A 21,328-nucleotide genomic window follows, 5' to 3' on the forward strand; every position below is an offset into this window, starting at 1 on the left:
GTGTAAACTGTGAGCAGCTGACACAGCCACCCTCTGTTATACTGCAGCCAGGTCAGCGTCTGACCATCACCTGTCAGGTCTCTTATTCTCTTGGCTACTGGACAGCTTGGATCAGACAGCCTGCAGGGAAAGGACTGGAGTGGATTGGGGTGAAAAGGACTGGGAGCTCTTACTATAAAGATTCACTGAAGAGCAAGTTCAGCATTGACTTGGACACTTCAAGCAACACAGTGACTCTAAATGGACAGAACATGCAGCCAGAAGACTCTGCTGTGTAATACTGTGCCAGAGTCTCACAGTAACACAAACTGTTAGTAACCCAGAACAAAAACCTCCCAGTGCCTGAACAACTGTAGCATGAAGCCACCAGAGGAGGAGCTCTAAGACCATGAATGAAACTTAACTTCATCTTCTAAGAAACTTCTTCTGCTTGTTGTCTCATAACCGTTAAAATATGATGGGTTTAAATTACGCCTAACGAATCAAGTGCTTTTTTTTTACGTCAACCATGTGCGGTGGTACAGTACACAGTGAAGTGAGACAGTGATCCTTCAAGGCCATGGTGCCACATATAACAGACACGCAGCACATGACTACATGAAATGCAAGTGTGCAAAAATTGCAAAAAAGAAACAAAAACATGAATAAAATAATTGAAAAACAAAGCTCACAGACTCATTTTCTTTACTTCTGTAATTCAAGATACAATCAGTTCTCAGATACAATTTGAGATTATAGCAAGAACTACTGTATAGTCCAATAATGTCACACTACATACAATACTTTCAGCAGTCACTTTATTAGGTACACCTGTTCAACTGTTGTCACGGTCCTGCGTCGGTGACCCAGTGTTTTCTGTTTTGTGTTATTAATCCTTGATTTCATGATGTGTTATTGTTAGTCTGTTAGTTTTGGTTTCTGTCTCAAGTATTCCTAGCTCCTCGGTGCTTTAGTATTTTCCGAGTTCTAGTTCGTAGGGTTTGGTTCTGTGTTCCCTCTGTTCAGTGTTGAGACTGTGTCTCTGTCCCTCTCATATCCTTCCTGTTTTATTTTAATGGTCCTGCTCTGTGCCAGTTTCGGTCCCCCATCTTGTCTTCCTAATTAGTTCTAAAATGCAATTTTAGTTTAAAAGTGCATTTTTGAGGAATCATAAACAGTGACACTGTATGCGTCATGTCATGTATTTTATTATGGGACAGCAGTGAAAGAGTTCAGGGGGATTTTGACACTGTTACAAGAACTGTCTGCATTCCCACCACATTATACGATATATAACTGTCACCTCCCTGCTCTCTGAAACAGGGTAATCAACCATTTATTAATGTCAGATAGGCTATTTGTGCATTCTAAATATATCTGTGGCTCAGTATGGTGGAAAAACCTATTATGAGAGGGAATTCCTGGCCCTGGCAAAATTGACAAATAGGTGAGTTTGTGTAATGAAAAATGCCTTAACTGTTTTGACGACTGCATTAAGAGCAGTGAGAATAAAATTTCTGCTGTGAGAACTGAACCAAACTGACTGAGTAAAACCTGTAACAACATATTAGGTAAAAGTATAAGTTCAGATTGACTATTTACTGATATCTTGCAGGGAATACATGATTAACCACCACTGTACACAGAGCAGAGACAAATGGCCTTGACAATGAATCATCCTGAATTCGTGGCTGTTTTTCTTATCCTTTATATTTACTGGGCCGGTAAGGAAAGTGCAGTCGTTTTACTAACATTGTTGTGAAAGTGAAATGATATGCTTGGAAAACAATCACTAATTATTCTCGTTTGTCTGTAGGTACTGAGAGCCAAACACTGACTGAGTCTGAATCTGTGATTAAAAGGCCCGGAGACTCCCACAGACTGACCTGTACATGCTAGGGGTTTAGCAGTGATATTCATGTTGGTTGGATCAGACAAGCAGCTGGGAAAGGACTGGAATGGATTGTTTTCATCTGGAGCGACAATAGTGGAAGCTTCTATTGTGAGTCAGTCAGAGGCAGATTTACCATCTCCAGAGACAACAGCAGAAAGCAGGTGTATCTGCAGATGAACAGCCTGGCAACTGAGGATTCAGCTGTTTATTATTGTGCTCGGGAGTCACAGTGACACAAGAGGAAGAAACTTTGCACAAAAGCTTATCACACTAAGTCAAACACTGCTTGATTGCTGCTCAAATTATAGAAAATACATTTAACTCAATCCTCACACTCAGAAATACAATAAAGATGGTTTTGTGAAGCCTTTGTGTTGTAAAGTTTTACAATAAATAGTTTTTTGGTGGATGTTTACATTTAAATATTGTTATCTGCCATGTCTGAATTGGGTTTTTTTTCAGGATTTTTTGATTTCCAGAAAAAAAAGTGTTTTTAAATAATATTTCCTTTTAATTGTACTAACATTGTTTCTTACTACTTATACTAAATGCCACAGTGTGATCTTTTTCCCTCTTATAATCTGTCAGCATCCATCTGTATGCAAATCAAACTTCCTCACAGGCTGATATAAAGTCTGATATCATGCAGTCAGTCACAGAAGAAGATAAGAAGCTCCCATCAGATCATCTTTAGTACCAACATGTTCTCTGTAGCTCTGCTGCTGCTGCTGGCTGCTGGATCCTGTGAGTCTCACTGAACAGAAGCACTATGACCACAGCACACTGATTCTTACTGTTACTACATTAAACATGTTTTCTCCACAGGTGTGAAGTGTGCACAGTTGACACAGCCACCCTCTGTTATTGTGCAGCCAGGTCAGCGTCTGACCATCACCTGTCAGGTCTCTTATTCTCTGAGTGGCGACTGGACAGCTTGGATCAGACAGCCTGCAGGGAAAGGACTGGAGTGGATAGGGATGAAATACACTGGGGACTCTCACTATAAAGATTCACTAAAGAGAAAGTTTAGCATTCAGTTAGATACTTCAAGCAAGACAGTAACTCTAAATGGACAGAATATGCAGCCTGAAGACTCTGCTGTGTATTACTGTGCCAGAGGGTCATAGTAATACAAACCATCAGCAGACCTGAACAAAAACCTCTCAGTGACTGAGCAGTTGTAGCATGAAGGCACCAGAGGAGGAGCTCTAAGACCACTAAAGAATTGATGGGCGATTTTACTCAAAAAAATAAATTGGGAAATTCCTTACTGGTCACTATTCTTGATCGAGATAGTCGTAGTAAGAAATTATGCTCACGGCAGTTCAGCACCAGTTTACCATGTCCAAAGGAAACAACAGAAAGCAGCTGTATCTGCAGATGAGCAGCTTAGCAGCAGAGGACTGTTTATTATTGTCCTCAAGAGACACAAAGCAAAGACTCTCATAATCTGTTAGATTATGATTATTTTAAAATGTTTATTTTTTAATATTATTATGAAAAAAAATTCAGACTCTGATGATAAGTAACTTGTTCCTTCGGATCCCCTTCAGAAGAAAGTTTGGCTGGAGGCATTGCGTGCTGACTGCTCTGAGCCTCACTAAGGCAGAGAATCTGATAAAATGACCACAACATACTGTTAAGATTTCTACAATAAACTTAAACTTGTTTTGCTCCACAAGTGTGAAAAAGTTTGATCAGTTTACACAGCCAGCCTCTGTGAGTGTACAGTCCCATGATTATATGTTACCTATCATTTTCTCTGAGCAGGTATACAGTTCAACGGGGTGAAAATAAATGGACAGAATGTGCAGCCTGGAGGCAAGACAGAGACACTGAAACACAAACAATTAGGAGACCTGAGCAAAAAAGTCTGTATTGTTGCACCCAGTGTGACCCCGTGTCCTATATTGAGATTCACATCCAGTTAAACTCTCTCTTGCATCACTTTCTCCAAGGAACAGGCATGTGCTGTATTTGGACACGATTTCATGCAAAAAAGTGTGAAACTGAATGGGTGATCAGCAGATGGATGATATGTCTGTCTTGTGCACTGTAACTGATGACCTTTGGTTGTGGTTGCTTAATGGTTTTTTTTTTCTGTACATGTGGTTAACATAGGAAAGAGTTGTGTTTAAAGGTGTGGTAAAGCTTGCATCATTCCTTGCTTTGGCTTGACATTTCACAAATACAACAAAGACTGAGAATGGTGGGAGGCTAACATTGTGGTGTTCTTTAAACTTTGACCCTACCATTGTCCACTTCTCTTGAAGATGGAAGGGCAGCTTCTCCACAATCGGATGTACTCCCCTAGCTGTGTCAAGGTAACTTAAATCAGATAAATAACCATATAGCTTTGCAGCTTGGAGTTCACACAGTAGACCTGACAGGTCACAAAGCTTCTGTGGTTCTTTACTGGAGAGCTTTTCTATTGCTTCTGGCAAGCCGTAACGTTCCTCTAGTCTCAACCATATCAGGTGGATGCTTTATGTGGACTGCTTTTAATCTCTTGGCATGTTCAGAAGACTCTGGGCCTAGCCACTTCATAAGTAGGTTGATTACTTCATGGCGGTTAGAACAAGGTACCTAATGGTGCTCTGGAATGTGACTTTCCAACTAAGGTAATTTTCTGGCAAAACACAGCTAGTTTGTGTGAATGTGCAGCCAGGCCAGCATCTGACCATCACCAGTCAGGTCTCTTATTCCGTGAGCAGCTGGTGGACAGATTGGATCAGAGAGCCTGTGGGTAAAGGACTGGAGTGTATTGGAAGTGCACATTATGGATACAATACATCATACAAAGATTCACTAAAGAACAAGTTCACCATCAGCTTGGATGCTTCCAGCAATACATTGACTCTGTTCTACTTAAGTAGACCAGAGGCCACAGCAACAGCTATTAAAAGGCCTGGGGACCATCACAGACTGACCTGTACATATTCAGGGTTCAGCAGTGATATTGATGCTGCTTGGATCACACAGGCTACTGGAAAAGGACTGGAGTGGATTGCTTAGATCTACTATGATGGCAGATGTTTATATTTTATTAATTTTTTAAATCACTATCATTCAAGTTAAATAAACACAGTATAAACATAATATGATTAATCAGTTTTTCTTTTTCTTGCACACTCTACATGATCTTTTTTTCTCTCTCATGAGAGAAGTCAATGTAAAACTTGAGGTATTCAGTCTACTTATCTGACTGCTGGGAACAGTCGATACAGTTTAACATGATGGACTGAAAGTTAGTTATCTCATGAAGTGAGAGGAAGAATACCTCACATTTGTGCATTTCTAAGGTCAGTCTAAACTATTTAACTTACAATTTGTTAGAAATTGCAATGACAGAGGTTGTGTTTGTCTGTCTGTGAGGAGGAGGAGCTGATGCAAACTATGATCTATATGAAACTATGATGGTTGAATGTGTGATAAGGAATATAAGGCAGGGAGTACATGATTAACCTCCACTGTAGATAAGAGCACACCTGAGAACTCAAAGCCACCTGAGGAATTGTATTCCCAGTAAAACTAATTGTATTATCGTTCAGAAAAGCCTCAGTGTTGACACGGCAAATTAATCTCAATAATAATTTAACGAATTAGATCAAAATAAGACCCGAGTTGCAACAAAAAGGAAAGTTAATCCACAGTTAATACCACCAAGGCAATGACAATGTGCCGGACACAAACAGTTTGATGCCGAGTCAAGCAAAGTCACAGCTATGCCATCTGAGACACACTTATGTCTGTGGTGTGCTGTCAAATACTGTACATTTGTGTGTTCAGTAGAAATAAAGAATAACAGTGAGCAGAAAAAAAAACAAAACAATGAGTGGCTGCAAAAAATGATGAAGTACAGGTAGAGCACAGTGGCCAGCACTAGTAGCAGTATACGATAAAATGTTATGAAAGTAGTGTGTGAATAACTGTCTTAATACACTGTCAGTTTTAATATGTAAATTAATTAATAATAAATATTCTATTTTTTAAAATTACAAACATAATATAATAAAATCATAAAAAAATGGAAAATTGTACATGATAATTTTCTACTTTTGTAGCTTTGACTTTGTGAAACAGCAGTATTTTTTACTGAGGAGGAGGAGTCAATGCAAAACTCCTACATTCAGTAACTTTATAAATGTTCAAGAATACGAGTCAGGGACCCAATCTCATATACCCACTGTAGACTGGACAAAAACAACTGATTCTTACAATGACCGGACCTGTTCATTTAGTTATTTTCCTTATTCTGTTTTTTTTCATGGCTGGTAAGGACTTGTTTTTTTTAATTTAAAAACTGATATAACTGATATGAAGAAAAGTGATTAAACTAATAAGTGGTTAACATTTTTGTAGGTACTGAGGGTCAAACACTGACAGAGTCTGAATCAGTGGTTAAAAGGCCTGGAGACTCCCACAGACTGACCTGTACATACTCAGGGTTCAGTGGTGATTATAGTAATGCTTGGATCAGACAGGCTGCTGGAAAAGGACTGGAATGGATCGCTTTGATCAACACTGGCAGCAGCACCTGGTACTCTCAATCATTCAGAGGCCGGTTTACCATCTCCAGAGACAACAGCAGAAAGCAGGTGTATCTGCAGATGAACAGCTTGACAACTGGGGACTCTGCTGTTTATCATTGTGCTCGAGAGTCACAGTGACACAAGAGGAAGAAACTCTGTACAAAAACTCAGCACATCACAAAAGGAACAATTTACTTTATGCTGTTCACAATGACAGTAATGAACTGCAGTTCAACATCATTAACACAAGAAGAAACAACAAAGGCACAAGGAGCTGCAAAACATTTAACACTATCAATTGGGATTAGTAATCAGTTTAATAATCTATTTCAAATATTTACTGAAATTACAGTCTTATTTAGTTTTCAGCCCACATGTACTAATCTTTAATAGTATCTTTTTTAATGATATTTCTGAATTACGCCAAAATAAAACATAGAAAAGAGTATGTTGTTTTTCAGACTCTCCAACTTTAAACCAGAGGACTCTTCTGTGCACAGTATTACTGTGTCTGAATGTTGAAGATATACAAAAACTCAATCAGTTCCTTTGTTATTTAAAAAGTACGGCTCTAAATATGAATGCACAAATGCAAACTAAGAGGGAGCAGCTGGTGTTGTGGTTTGTGGTCTTCTGTTCCTTATTATCAATAAAATGTTATTTTCTTTCATATGCATACAGGTACACACAACAACAGCTCATCATATAGTTTATGAATTCCTGTTTCCATCACTCTGAACGGTCCTACATACTCAAAAGAGTCAAAAGAGATTCTGAATCTCAAGAGTTTCTTTTCCTGGTTAATATCAGCATAAAAATTCTTTCTGAGCAGAAAAAACAGACAAAAACCCCATAGATGCTTTAATAACTGTAATAGACCACTACCCAGTGTAAGGTTTATGACACAGCTACCCCAAAGTACTTATAATAATATAGATTTTTTTTATATATTAATTACTAGTTACTAGTTAATTACTGATCTTATCCATGCAGTTTTTAAATTGTTTTATTTAAAAATAGCAACAAAAAAAGGAAATCACATTATTATGTATATTAAGATGTTAAATTACAGATATTTATTTCCTAAATTGAAAAAAAAAACAACCTTTTATTGGTTAACTGTTATGCTTGATTAATTTCTGACTTTTCTGACAGAGGAGTCATGTATACCAGCTATTTCCAAAAAACAGGTTTTTGACAGATTTATATATTTTTTTATGACAAGTGTATAAATATTTTAAGCACTGTAGTATTGATTTCTTTATAATGATAGCCTGAATACTTGCTGAATGCTAAATTTCTGTGACCTGGAGTGTGGTTCTCTTTGAGGAGGAACACATGCAAAATTATATCCTCCATCTTTGAATATGTGTCACAGGATAAAAAACAAGGACTACATGATTGAATCACACCAATGTGAACTGGGCAGAGACAAATGGCTTCTACAATGAACCGTTTGAAGGCTGTTTTTCTTGTCCTGTCAGTTTACTGGGTTGGTAAGGACAGAAGTATTTCTTTTACAAACATTATGACTCGATGACAAATTATATGCTTGAAATACAAAGGCTAATTATGTTTTTATCTGCAGGTACTGAGGGTCAAACATTGACTGAGTCTGAATCAGTGATTAAACAGCCTGGACAATCCCACAGACTGACCTGTACATACTCAGGGTTCAGCAGTGATATTTATGCTGCTTGGATCAGACAGGCTGCTGGAAAAGGACTAGAATGGATTGCTTATATCAGCCCTGGCAGTAGCAGCATCTACTACTCTCAGTCATTCAGAGGCCGGTTTACCATCTCCAGAGACAACAGCAGAAAGCAGGTGTATCTGCAGATGAACAGCTTGACGACTGAGGATTCTGCTGTTTATTATTGTGCTCGAGAGTCACAGTGACACAAGAGGAAGAAACTCTGTACAAAAACTCAGCACATCAGAAAAGGGAACAATTTACTTTCTGCTGTTCACATTTATAGTAATGAACTGCAGTTCAATTTCATTAACACAAGAAGAAACAACAAAGGCACAAGAATCTCCAAAATATTTGGGATCAGTCATCAATTTGATCATCTATTTCAAATATTTACTATAAATTGCACTCAGCATCTTGTTTAGTTTTTAGTCCACATGCATTAATCTTTAATAGTACCTTTTTAAAGATAGACTTATTTATCATTACTTATAGCAGCCTGCAGGGAAAGGACTGGTATGGGTCTGAATATAATCCTGGTGATTCATTCAGCAAAGATTTAGTAAAGACTAAGTTTAACATCAACTTAGACTCTTCCAGCAAAGCACTTACTGCAAGTGGACAGATTGTGCAGACTGAAGACACTGCTGTGTATTACTGTGGAAGAGAACCACAGCATCAAAACATCCGTAGAGTTGAACAAAAACCCCTCAGTGCCTAAACAGTTATAACATGAAGCCACCAGAGGAGGAGCCCTCAGACCACTGATGAATTTAAGATATTACATTATTCAAGCGATTTTATTATGTAACTCAATGTGAGTTACATAATGCTAGAAGAATGATGTGAAAATACATGAGTCAGTAGATATGTCTTTATTGTATTTCACTTTGACATCTACAAACTAAAACTCTGCACAGATACTTTGTGGCCACTGTGTTTACCTCTGATTGTTATTAAATAAGCAAACTCAGAATTTGTCTGAGGGTGTTTTTATTGTTGTTGTTGTTGTTTACTAGCTGTCAGAAATCCCATTTAAAAATTATTTTAACAGACTTTGCACTGTTTAGAAAACAGGTTAAATAACATAGTTAAAACTAAAATTATTGACATTTTAACAATTTTATTGTACCTTTGCTGTTACACCCTAAGCAGTATGTTTCTCACTGTTATGTTGTCATGTTATATTACAGTTCAAACAAGTGTGTATCACATGCCTGTAGTGTGAAGTGGAAGTCTAGTTGTGTAATTGTGCAATATTGAGAAAATATAGATGTTTGTTTAACTAACTGTTTTGGCGCTTTTAACATTTTAGATATTTTTAGTAAAATTTTAAAGATTTTCAAAATGCAAATATCATTGACAGTCGCTGAGAGCAGGTTAACCAGCGAATATTTATAAGAGTAATTTGATTAAATGACAAACAGTTTAAACAGTTTAAATCTAAACATAAACACTGTGTGATAAATTAAGATCTGATAACTGTAAAGATTTCAGGAACTGAAAATATAACTTTATTGCATGCAACCAATGTACATATTTTTTCATGTTCTTGATAACTTGATAGCAGGATTTTATTGTACTGTGCTGGAGACTCACAGCGTCACAGGAGTGAGAAACATCATTTTCTCACAGAAGTTACAGAGATTACATTTAACTCATCAACATACTGGAAGATTCAGTAAAGCTGCTTCACTGTGAGATTGTTTTTGTGAAGACTCGGTCTTCTCCAGTTTTACATTAAATATTTTGTCTGTCCATGTGTACAAGCCAATGTGACTATTTTCATCGGCCTTGTCTAAATAGAGTTTTTAAGGAATGAAAAACACATCAAACTTTATATTTGTGTTTTAAATAATATTTTTATTGGAATTATCTCCATTTTTAAATTGTTAATACTGATTGCCACAGTGTGATCTCTTATAATCTGTCAGCATCCATCTATGTGCAAAGCAAACTTCCTGACACTCTGCTATAAAGACTTGAAATCATGGTGTCAGTTAAAGCAGAAGAAAAGTTCTCATCAGATTATCTTGAATACCAAAATGTTCTCTGTGGCTCTGCTGCTCCTGCTGGCTGCTGGATCCTGTGAGTCTCACTGGAAAAAACACTGACAGTAGGATCACAGCATACTGACTGTTGCTGTCACATAAAACATGTTTTCTCCACAGGTGTGAAGTGTGAGCAGCTAAAACAGCCAGAGTTTGTGACTGTGCAGCCAGGTCAGCGTCTGACCATCACCTGTCAGGTTTCTTATTCTTTTAGCAGCTATTGGACAGCTTGGATCAGACAGCCTGCAGGGAAAGGACTGGAGTGGATTGGGGTGAAAAGTACTGGGAGCTCTCACTATAAAGATTCACTAAAGAGCAAGTTCAGCATTGACTTGGACACTTCAAGCAAGACAGTGACTCTAAATGGACAAAATATAGAGCCTGAAGACACTGCTGTGTATTACTGTGCCAGAGAGTCACAGTAACACATAACATCAGCAGACCTGAACAAAAGCCCCTCACTGCATGCACACATTTGAAACATGAAGCCACCAGTAGAGGAGCTCCAAGACCAATAATGAATTGAAAGGTCTATTTACTCAAAACAAAAATAGAAACAAATTTGGAAATTCCTTATTGTGTTGTTCGAGGTAGTCGTAGCAACAAATTATGCTCACAGCAGTTAAGCACCAGTTTACCACAGAAACAACAGAAAGCAGCTGTATCTGTAGATGAGCAGCTTGACATCAGAAAACTCTACTGTTTATTATTGTAAGAGACATAAAGCAAAGACCCTATCCTTTCATAACTTGTTAGAACGGTTTTATTATTATTTTATTTATTTTGTTTTATTATTTGTTATGAAAAACATATTTTACAATCTAATGATACAGTAATTTTGTTTTCCTTCAGATTCAATGCAATACAAAAACAGGATAGAAAAATGATTCAAAGGAATCTGTGCTATTTTATATAAATGCAAACTGTGTTCTGTTATGTTGTGTTTTTATGGAGACCGCAGCAAAGAGACCCTACAGTAAATGGACAGAATATTCAGCCCAAATACACTCATGTGTATTCCTGGGCCAGAGAGCCACATTCACAGAAAAATATTTTTTAAACTCTTAAAAGTTCTAAAATAAAATGCTAGTACATGAAACTGAATTCACTGACCAATGTTGTTATAAACTGATTAATTTATGACATAAAATACTTTTGTTAAAAAAATATTTTGGTTTGCGAGCTTGTATTTATTTATTATATTGTACACTTTAATCTATAAACCAATAAGTTGTGCAAAGTACTTGTTTATATACAGAAATATAGAACATAATATTTACATGTACAGTAAATGTTATAAAAAAAATTTAAATGACAAAAAGTGTTTTTTTCTTTCAATTTTATTAGCAATCAAATCAAACTTTTTCATGTTGTGTGGATTAAACATACAGAGTCAAGCAAGGTCGTAACTACTGAAGTTCTCCTCTTCCTCTAATATTGATGTCTGCACTGTAGACTGGGCAGAGACAAATGGCTTAAACAATGACCAGAAATTATATTTGGCTTGCTTTTCTCATTCTTATTCCAGCAGCCAAAAGCCAAAAGAGGCAGAGTTCACCCTGGAGAGGTCAATAATCTGTCATGGGGACAAGTTTAATTTTTTCTTTTAAAATTCAGGTTTTGATGAATGAAATACCCTTCAACCTATTTTTTAAGATTGTTTTTGTTTTTCATCTTTTAAAAATGTTAAAAACACAGTCTCTATTACTGCTTGAACAATCAGTGTATCTCTAATAATGTATCAGCGTCCATCTGTATGCAAAGTAAGCTCCCCCACTGACTTGATATATTGCTGCTGGTTGCAAAAGAAGAATAGAAGCTCCTGGGAGATCACCTTCAGCACCAACATGTTCTCTGTAGCTCTGCTGCTGCTGCTGGCTGCTGGATCCTGTGAGTCTCACTGAACACAAACACTGACAGCATGAACACTACACACTTTTAATTTGACTGCATTCAATGTGTTTTTTCCACAGGTGTAAACTGTGAGCAGCTGACACAGTCACCCTCTGTTATACTGCAGCCAGGTCAGCGTCTGACCATCACCTGTCAGGTCTCTTATTCTCTTGGCTACTGGACAGCTTGGATCAGACAGCCTGCAGGGAAAGGACTGGAGTGGATTGGGATGAAAGGTACTGGGAGCTCTTACTATAAAGATTCACTAAAGAGCAAGTTCGGCATTGACTTAGACACATCAAGCAAGACAGTGACTCTAAATGGACAGAACATGCAGCCTGAAGACTCTGCTGTGTATTACTGTGCCAGAGTCTCACAGTAACACAAACTGTTAAGACCCCTGAACAAAAACCTCTCAGGGCCTGAACAACTGTAGCATGAAGCCACCAGAGGAGGAGCCCTCAGACCATGAATGAATTTAAGATGTTTTTCTAAGAAACTTACTCTTGTTGTGGTCTTATAACTGTTTAAATATGGTGGGTTTAAATGATGAGTAACAAACACTTGAATAAAATAATTGGGTGAACAAAACTTAAAGACTCCTTGTCTTTACTTCTGTTATTCAAGGTAATCAATAATTAATCAATGCTCAGATATAATGTGAGATTATAGCAACAGCTACTGTATAGTCCAATAACATCACATGAAGTGCATTAAGCAGCCATTTTATTAGGTGTTTTAGAAACTGCTGATCTGCCATGAATGGTCTGAAAAAGAGAAAATATTCAGTGAGTGGCAGGAGAAAAGGCCTCGCTGATGTCAGAGGTCAGAGGAAAATTTCCAGACATCTTTGAACCAAAATCAACAGTAACTCAAATAACCACTCAACACAACCAAGATATGCAGAAGAACATCTGAACCTTTCAGCAGATGAGCAGCAGCAGAAGATTTGTTGCAGTTAAACCTGTTCTGAGAACACGTGTTTATATTTGCTTTCAATTGAAGAGCAATTTCACTGCTGTTTTTGACTGTGTTATTGTATATAGTCTCTCATACATATTTGAAAATAGTTTGAAGTAATTTGACTGAAACATTAAAAATGGTTGGACAGGAAAGTGAGAGAAGTGAGTGAACTGATAAAAGTAGAGAGTTCAAGAGTTGTGCGAGCAGTGGAGTATGAACAGAAATAAAAGGAGTGTGTATAAAAGCAGGCTGATGTTACTTCTACTAATGAAGAGTATTGAGAATGTTTTTGTTCTTTTCTGGATCAAATGTGACTGTTATCTGTTCAGATGGATTTTAGATCTATGATTTTGGGTCAAACAAAGGAAAACTGCATCTGTAAGGAATATTAAGCAGTGCCACTGTGCGTGTCATGTCTGAGTGTGCGTACACAAACACAGCTTACGTAGCTGAATGTTTAGTCAAAATTATAAATAAAAAATCAACCAAAAATAAGATCATGTGGTTTTATTTCATATTTAAAAAAATGTTTAAGGAGACGTAGCCACATAAAAAAATAAATAAATAACTGGTATAACTGGGTACAGTATTCTGTGTTTGTCTGATGTCAGAAAAACACTGAAAAACAATCTCTCAGAAGAGATCCTTGATCTTAAGGTTTTTAATTCCTCATTAAGTCAACGTATTAAAAATCGTATGAATGGGTGACCTGAGGGGAAAAAAAAGTCAGTACATATAGTTTCTGCATTCAGAAGGTTGGCCTGAATAATTCAAAATGTGGAGTGTTGACTTGATAATACACACTGAAGGAGAGGATGTGTGTTTGTCTTTGAGGAGGAGGAGCTGATGCAAACTATGATCTCTACCATGTTTGAAGAAATGATGCAGAATATAAGACAGGGAATACATGATTAACCACCACTGTACACGGAGCAGAGACAAATGGCCTTGGCAATGAATCATCCGATGTTTATGGTTGTTTTTCTGATCCTTTCAATTTACTGGGCTGGTAAGGAAAGTGCAGTCGTTTTACTAACATTGTTGTGAAAGTGAAATGATATTCTTGGAAAACAGTCACTAATTATTCTTGTTTGTCTGTAGGTACTGAGAGTCAAACACTGACTGAGTCTGAATCAGTGATTAAAAGGCCCGGAGACTCCCACAGACTGACCTGTACATACTCAGGGTTTGGTGGTGATATTCATGCTGCTTGGATCAGACAGGCTGCTGGAAAAGGACAGGAATGGATTGCTTGGATCTACTATACTGGTAGTGACATCTCCTACTCTCAGTCAGTCAGAGGCCGGTTTACCATCTCCAGAGACAACAGCAGAAAGCAGGTGTATCTGCAGATGAACAGCCTGACAACTGAGGATTCAGCTGTTTATTATTGTGCTCGAGAGTCACAGTGACACAAGAGGAAGAAACTCTGTACAAAAACTCAGCACATCAAACCAAGTCAGAAAAACAAAACAATGCTCAGTTTGCTTTCTGCAGTTCACTTTGAAAAATTATTAAAGATCAGCGCACCGAAAGAAAGAAATAATACGGGATTATCAGGACCTCATATCATTAAAAACTGTATCTTGTGTGTGCTCATTTGCTCTATGTTATATAATAACAATCTCTCAACTAATGTTGTGAATTATAATTTTCTTTTGCATAGACCAAAACAGTTTTACAACTGCCAGTTTTAAAATTTAAAATTTAAAATTGGCCACTGTTAGTATGTAAGCAAAGATTTCTCACTGACTGTTATATTTATCCTAAACAAGTGCTATTAAACCTAAATAGATTCTCCCTGTTCACTGAAACATTTATTAATGATGTCTTGATGGATGCTCAATCATCCAGGTTAGAAAATCCCCAAAAGTTGTTTCTGTTCATCTGGACGTAGCGTTTTCAGTGGGAGAAACTCATCAGAGTGACTTCTTCAGTCTCAGCTGACTGCAGGTTTTCCCAACCTTATAAACAGTACATTTGCACAATGACTGAAACTAGCACCACTGATAAACAATGAGCTCTGAGATCAGTTTCTTCATTATTAATATGGAAATAGTCATTCACTTTGACCAACAACCACTGACCAAAGACCATGAATGAGTGACGAAACGTTTGTCATCCATGGTCCACTGAAAACGCAATGTCCAGATGAACAGAATTGACTTTTTGGGATTTATTAATGATTAATCATTATTTATTAATGTCAGAGGTCAGACTATTTACACCGTTTTAACAGATATGTAGATCAAAATCAGGTAGACATTTTGCAATAACAGAAACTTATTATGGGGACCTTGGTCAAAGTATGAAAGTGCAAAATATTTATTTGTACATTTTTATAGCATATTAGAATAATTTATTTTTGTTTCCTGTGGAATTGATGCAAAAGCCTGATTTATTTCTCTTCTACTTATCTGACTTCAGTAAAGTTGACAGCGAGTTAAGAACATGCAGTTTAACAGTATGAACTACAGGACAGGACTGCTGCTGTTAACTATCTGCTGGGCTGGTGGTTAAGAATACGTAGCCACATAAATATCAATAATGTTAAAGATCCATGCTACATATTTTCTGAAATCAAAAGTGTTTTTTTTTATTTTAAAAACTCAAACTCAGTCATACTGTGTGAGTTTAATTACAGGACTTTGTTTTATCACATCCAGTGATTCTTTTCGTTCTCCCTTTTAGGAGAAAATGAATGATTAATCTTAATGATATTTTAAACTGGGACTGTCAAGCAGTGTGTCTGTAGTGCTGTTAGGCTTTCCTTACAAATCCTTACAGCACTTGGGTGATACAGTATGTGTGTACTAATACCCTGCTCCAGTCCTGCTGCTGGTGAGCCCGATGGTTGTTCCTTACTCACACTCACCTCAGAGGAGGCTGCATGTTTCCAATAGGATAGCAACTCAGTTGGATTTGTTTAAGTTTTGATATTTTTCTGTTTTAACACTCAAATTCTTAACCCCTTAATGCCCAGTGTATCATATTTGATACATACAGTTTTTGTGTTTTTGAGACATGTACATCATCAGTGTGTTTCCTCCCCCAAATAAAAATCTAAATAAATTTCACATTTTAAAGCAAAAAACTGCACAAAGCAACGCTGGATGTAGCAAATATGATACAAAATAAAATTCCTGTTTTTTTTAATATATTTATTTTTTATTGCCAAATGGTTTAATTTGAATTATCTGACAATTAATTCATGATTTAGGCTTTAAAAGTTTAATGTTTGAATCCTCCTGGCCCCCTTTTGAAATATGTCTCATCAAATTCTGTAGTCATGAATGCAAAGTTTCTTTTTATGTTGAAACTGACGTCTCTTACTGTGATAGTCATCAAGCCTGTAGTTTCCTGTGTGCCCAGGCGCCACTGTTGCAACAAAGGTTCACAGTTCTCCTGCTTCTTTCAGTTTTAACTCTGGGCCAAAACACTCGGAGGTAACAGAAAACATCCATCTAACTTCTCAGTGTGGGATTTCTTGGAGGCGAAAGTAATTGATCATCATGCACCAGCCACAAAGAGCTTTCACTTCATATATATTTCAAACTTTTGCATCTGAAATCCAAATGATCTTACTTAGCTAATGTACTTTAAGATTTTGTTTATTTATTTACATGACAATGAAAAAATGAAAATACTGCAAATGGACTTAAATATATGATATTCAGTAACTGAACTTAACTAGTTGCTTTTGTCGTGGAGTTTTGTGTTAATAAAGTCTGCAACCAGGTCAGTTGTGGTCAAGCTATTTTATTACTGCATGCAGCAGAGCAAACGCACACATCAAAACATCACGGTTATACAGTCATAAGAGCTCTAACCTTGGGGCGTCGCAGTGTCCCTTTTATAACATCGCACAAACTCTCTGTATGTCTCACCCAGGCTGCTGCTGGACAGGGAAGACTCCCACTATCATTTCCCAGATGCTGGCCTTCCTGAGAGTTCATCATTCTGAGCGATAGTGAAACATCCTTAGGCTTTGCTAAGCAGTTTTTCAGCAGGTCATACTGACACATACACATACTTTATCTAAGCAAACAACGGTTATACAAAAATCCTACAGTGAAGTTATAAACACCCAAATGTAAATGTGAGGGTAAACTAGATTTTTCCCCATTACACTTTCCAAAGCAATTTTAAGTATTGAAATAAGTTGTGAAAAAAGGTATTATGACCTTTTAATTGGTAAGGAAACATGCTATTTTATTACTTATTTAGGCAACTAGCAGTTAGTTTGACAATGACTGGCTCGAAGTTGTGTTTCTGATGTGCGGAAATGATTTTATTTCTCTTTGGCTTCACCAGTTTGTTGAAAGGAATCTTAAGGGCTCTTAATGGCACTGTTGTGCCCTTGAAACAGAGATTTCCAGTAGCTACTGCTGCACATAAATGGTTTACAGCTGAGTCCCCATATTACACAGTGCTGCGGAAATAATGAATTACAGGGACTGGATCCATATAATGCACACAAATACCATCAGCATGTTGCCAGTGGAACATAAATTTTGGGTCATATACAACACAGCACATACTGCTTTCTATGTAAAGGTGGCTTGGCTGCTAAATGCTTAAATCCTGCCATTAGTAGTCACACAAAAACTTGGGCAACTTTCTTTGAATACTTCTGAGTTTGAGATCTTAAAAAAAGACCTTTGGTATGAAATAAGTCTTTTGATGCAATGCAAGTTTTAATATTTGAAAATGTATGTATTATAAAGTAAAAATAAACTATAATCAAAAACAAGAAAATGATTTTCTGTTTTTTCAAGTTTTTACTTTGAGAAAACTGGTATTTGTCAGTGAGGAGGAGTCGATGCAAATCCCATTCTTTCAGTTCATTTATATATGTTGAAGAGTAAGTGTTGTGACTCAATCTAATAGACAAGCTTTTGACTGGACAACAACTTTCACGACTTTAACAATGATCACATCTGTTTATTTAGTTATTTTACACATACTATGTTGTTTCTTGGCTGGTAAGGACACATTTTGTTGAACATTTAAACTGACATAACAAAAAGTGATTGAACTAAAAAGTTAACATTTCTGTAGGTACTGAAGGTCAAACGCTGACTGAGTCTGAACCAGTGGTTAAAAGTCCTGGAGACTCCCACAGACTGACCTGTACATACTCAGGGTTCAGTAGTGATTATAATAATGCTTGGATCAGACAGGCTGCTGGAAAAGGACTGGAGTGGATTGCTTATGTCAGCAGTGGCAGTAGCAGCATCTACTACTCTCAGTCAGTCAGAGGCCGGTTTACCATCTCCAGAGACAACAGCAGAAAGCAGGTGTATCTGCAGATGAACAGCTTGACAACTGAGGATTCAGCTGTTTATTATTGTGCTCGAGAGCCACAGTGACACAAGAGGAAGAAACGCTGTACAAAAACCCATCAAACTACGTCAAACACTGATTTCAGGTTTTTTCCCCAAAATTACAGAAAATACATTTAACTCAATCCTCACACTGAGAAATGCAATAAAGTTGGTTTTGTGAAGCATTTGTGTTGTATAGTTCTTTTTTTTTTGTGGATGTTTACATTTAAATATTGTTATCTTCTGTGTCTGAATTGAGAATTGAAGGACTTTTTGTTTTTAAGAAAAATAAATGCAACACTATATTTGTTTTTAAATTATATTTCCTTTTAATTGTACTAAAATTGTTTCTTACTACTTATACTAAATGCCACAGTGTGATCTGTTTTCTCTTATAATCTGTCAGCATCCATCTGTATGCAAATCAAACTTCCTCACAGATATATAAATAGATATATAAAACAGATATAAAGTCTGATATCATGCTGTCAGTCACAGAAGAAGATAAGAAGCTCCCATCAGATCATCTTTAGTACCAACATGTTCTCTGTAGCTCTGCTGCTGCTGCTGGCTGCTGGATCCTGTGAGTCTCACTGAACAGAAGCACTATGATCACTATGAACAGAAAGACTATTGTTACAGTCTGCAATGTTTTCTCCACAGGGGTGAAGTGTGAGCAGCTGACACAGCCACCCTCTGTGATTGTGCAGCCAGGTCAGCGTCTGACCATCACCTGTCAGGTCTCTTATTCTCTTGGCGACTGGACATCTTGGATCAGACAGCCTGCAGGGAAAGCACTGGAGTGGATTGGGATGAAATACACTGGGGGACTCTCACTATAAAAATTCACTAAAGAGCAAGTTCAGCATTGACTTGCAGTAATTTGTTCTTTCAGAGCCCCTTCAGAAGAAAGTTTGGCTGGAGGCATTGGCTGCTGGATGCTCTGAGCCTCACTAACGCAGAGACCCTGATATAATGACCACATTTGCTAAGAATTTAAACCTTGGATGCATTAGTTGATTAAAATGACCTGATGAGATTGTTTTCTAGCAATATGTAATTAAAGAAAAATTGTTATCATTTCATGTTCCAGCTGTTCCTCAAAGAACATGTTTTTGATACCATGCCATTTAAAATTTGAACTTATCTTTTATACATTTTACAAAATTGTCATTTTTGTATTATTACCCCAAACTTCCATAAGTGAGTCAAAAACAATCTGCATTAATTTCCTGTGGAATTTCATGGGATATTTTGATTCCTAGTAACTGTTACTGTCAGGAATACATATTTTGTGGGTCACAAAGAGTATCACCCCTTAAGAACAGTACATGCGTATGGCCTGAACATTGTGATGCCCACATCCATCCAAGTAATTTTTGGAATATTTTACACAGGGAGATAAACACGGGAATTAGTTTAGAAGAATTTGTGGGAAACCACTATCCAACAGTTGTGTAGTAGACTCAGAATGACAAGACAAAACATTATCACCGATAACTTTTTCTCCTCTTGCCCAGTGTGTCCTGGAGACACTATAATTCGGAGTCTACAATAGGTCAAGGCAGACATCCTTGCTCTGATCAAGGCTTCTGAGGTTTACAGCATAGAGTTTAAATTTACTGGCAGCCTTACTATCAGCTGTATCAGGAAGAAAGGACTGGCTATTGTACTTCTGAAAACAATGTATCACAGCAAAATGGTGGATGATATTTACATATGTGTTGCCAAATATAACACAAGAACTACATGAATGGTTTACACAACTATAGACCAGGCAGAGAGACATGACTCTTAAATGACCTGTCCTCATTTTATGTTTTATTTTCTTATATTCTCAGTTTACTGGTTGGAAAGGAAAGAACATTTCTTTTTGCAAACACAAACATTTCTAGTCTCCTGTAAGAGTTGACATTTTCTTCTCCACATACACTATCAGTCAAAACTTTTAGCACACACCAATGTTTCCAGTTTGTTAATGACAATTATGCAGTTTAATGTCTTATTGCACTCTGAAATGAAAGCATAGTACAAATAAGCAATTTATTTATTTATTATTTATTTCATAGGCAAATAAATAAATAAATAAAAAAGTCATGGAATCAATTAATTGGCCAAAATGTATTCTAAACTTTTGACTCATCAACGTAGCCACTTTTGGCAGATGTAACAGCTGAACATACCTGTGGCATTCTTTCTACAATAGAAATCAAATATTCTTCAGAGAGTTCTTCCCATATCTGTTGCAGAAGTTCCCATAAATGTTTGGCACTTGTAGCTTTGCTTTCAATCTTCTGTGTAGTTCATCCCAAACCTTAATGGGGTTTAAGTCTGGAGACTGTGCTGGCCTCTCCATGTTTTCAAGCTTACTATCTTGTTCTTTTTTCCTGAGGTAGTTCTGCCATAGGTTGGACTTATGTTTTGGGTCATTATCTTGCTGTTACATAAACCCCTGACCAACTAGGCGTATACCAGAGGGTATTGCATGGTGCTTCAGAATGCCATGGTAGCCATTTTGATTCAGGTTGCATCTCACTGTGTACAAGTCACCTGGATCCAGCAAAACAGCCTCTGACCATCCACACTTCTCCACCACCTTCTCCATGTTTGACAGCTGATTCCACACTGTGGAACCATGATCCAAAGATTTAAAATTTTCATTAATCACTCCATAATACATTCTTTCAATCTTCAGTAGTCCAATGGTGATGTTTAATGGCCCAGGCAAGCCTCTTTGTCTCATTATGATGGCTTAGCAACTGCTTTTTTGCTTCAACATGTCCTGTCAAACCTGCAGCTCGAAGACTTCTCTTCACAGTTGAAACTGAAATTTGCTTACGATTGTAGTGAAGTAGATTCTGGGGTAGGATTTTACATGATGTCCACAAATGCACCACTAACATCCACACCTTCACAGTTGACAATTAGCAGGCTTATAAGAAACAGCTGCGCTTCACTACCAGAAGGAGGCATTTGGCAGTCTTGTCCATCCAAGG

General features: G+C 37.2%; 1 pseudogene and 2 gene segments (V, D, J or C); all 3 read left to right on the forward strand.

The window, feature by feature from the left end:
• The first annotated feature begins 10,122 nt into the window (after positions 1-10,122).
• On the forward strand, positions 10,123-10,574 carry LOC102776175 (Ig heavy chain V region XIG14-like). The segment is given in 2 exon segments: positions 10,123-10,186; positions 10,270-10,574. Coding segments are annotated over 2 exon segments (348 nt in total).
• A 1,411-nt stretch (positions 10,575-11,985) lies between these two features.
• On the forward strand, positions 11,986-12,424 carry LOC102797719 (immunoglobulin heavy variable 4-38-2-like). The segment is given in 2 exon segments: positions 11,986-12,039; positions 12,123-12,424. Coding segments are annotated over 2 exon segments (345 nt in total).
• Positions 12,425-17,935: 5,511 nt separating this feature from the next.
• Positions 17,936-19,185, forward strand: LOC148102926 (immunoglobulin heavy variable 3-48 pseudogene; annotated as a pseudogene).
• The last annotated feature ends 2,143 nt before the right edge of the window (positions 19,186-21,328 follow it).

This window comes from Neolamprologus brichardi, chromosome 4 (assembly GCF_056152115.1).
Source record: "Neolamprologus brichardi isolate AB-2024 chromosome 4, ASM5615211v1, whole genome shotgun sequence".
NCBI classification, from domain to species: domain Eukaryota; kingdom Metazoa; phylum Chordata; class Actinopteri; order Cichliformes; family Cichlidae; genus Neolamprologus; species Neolamprologus brichardi.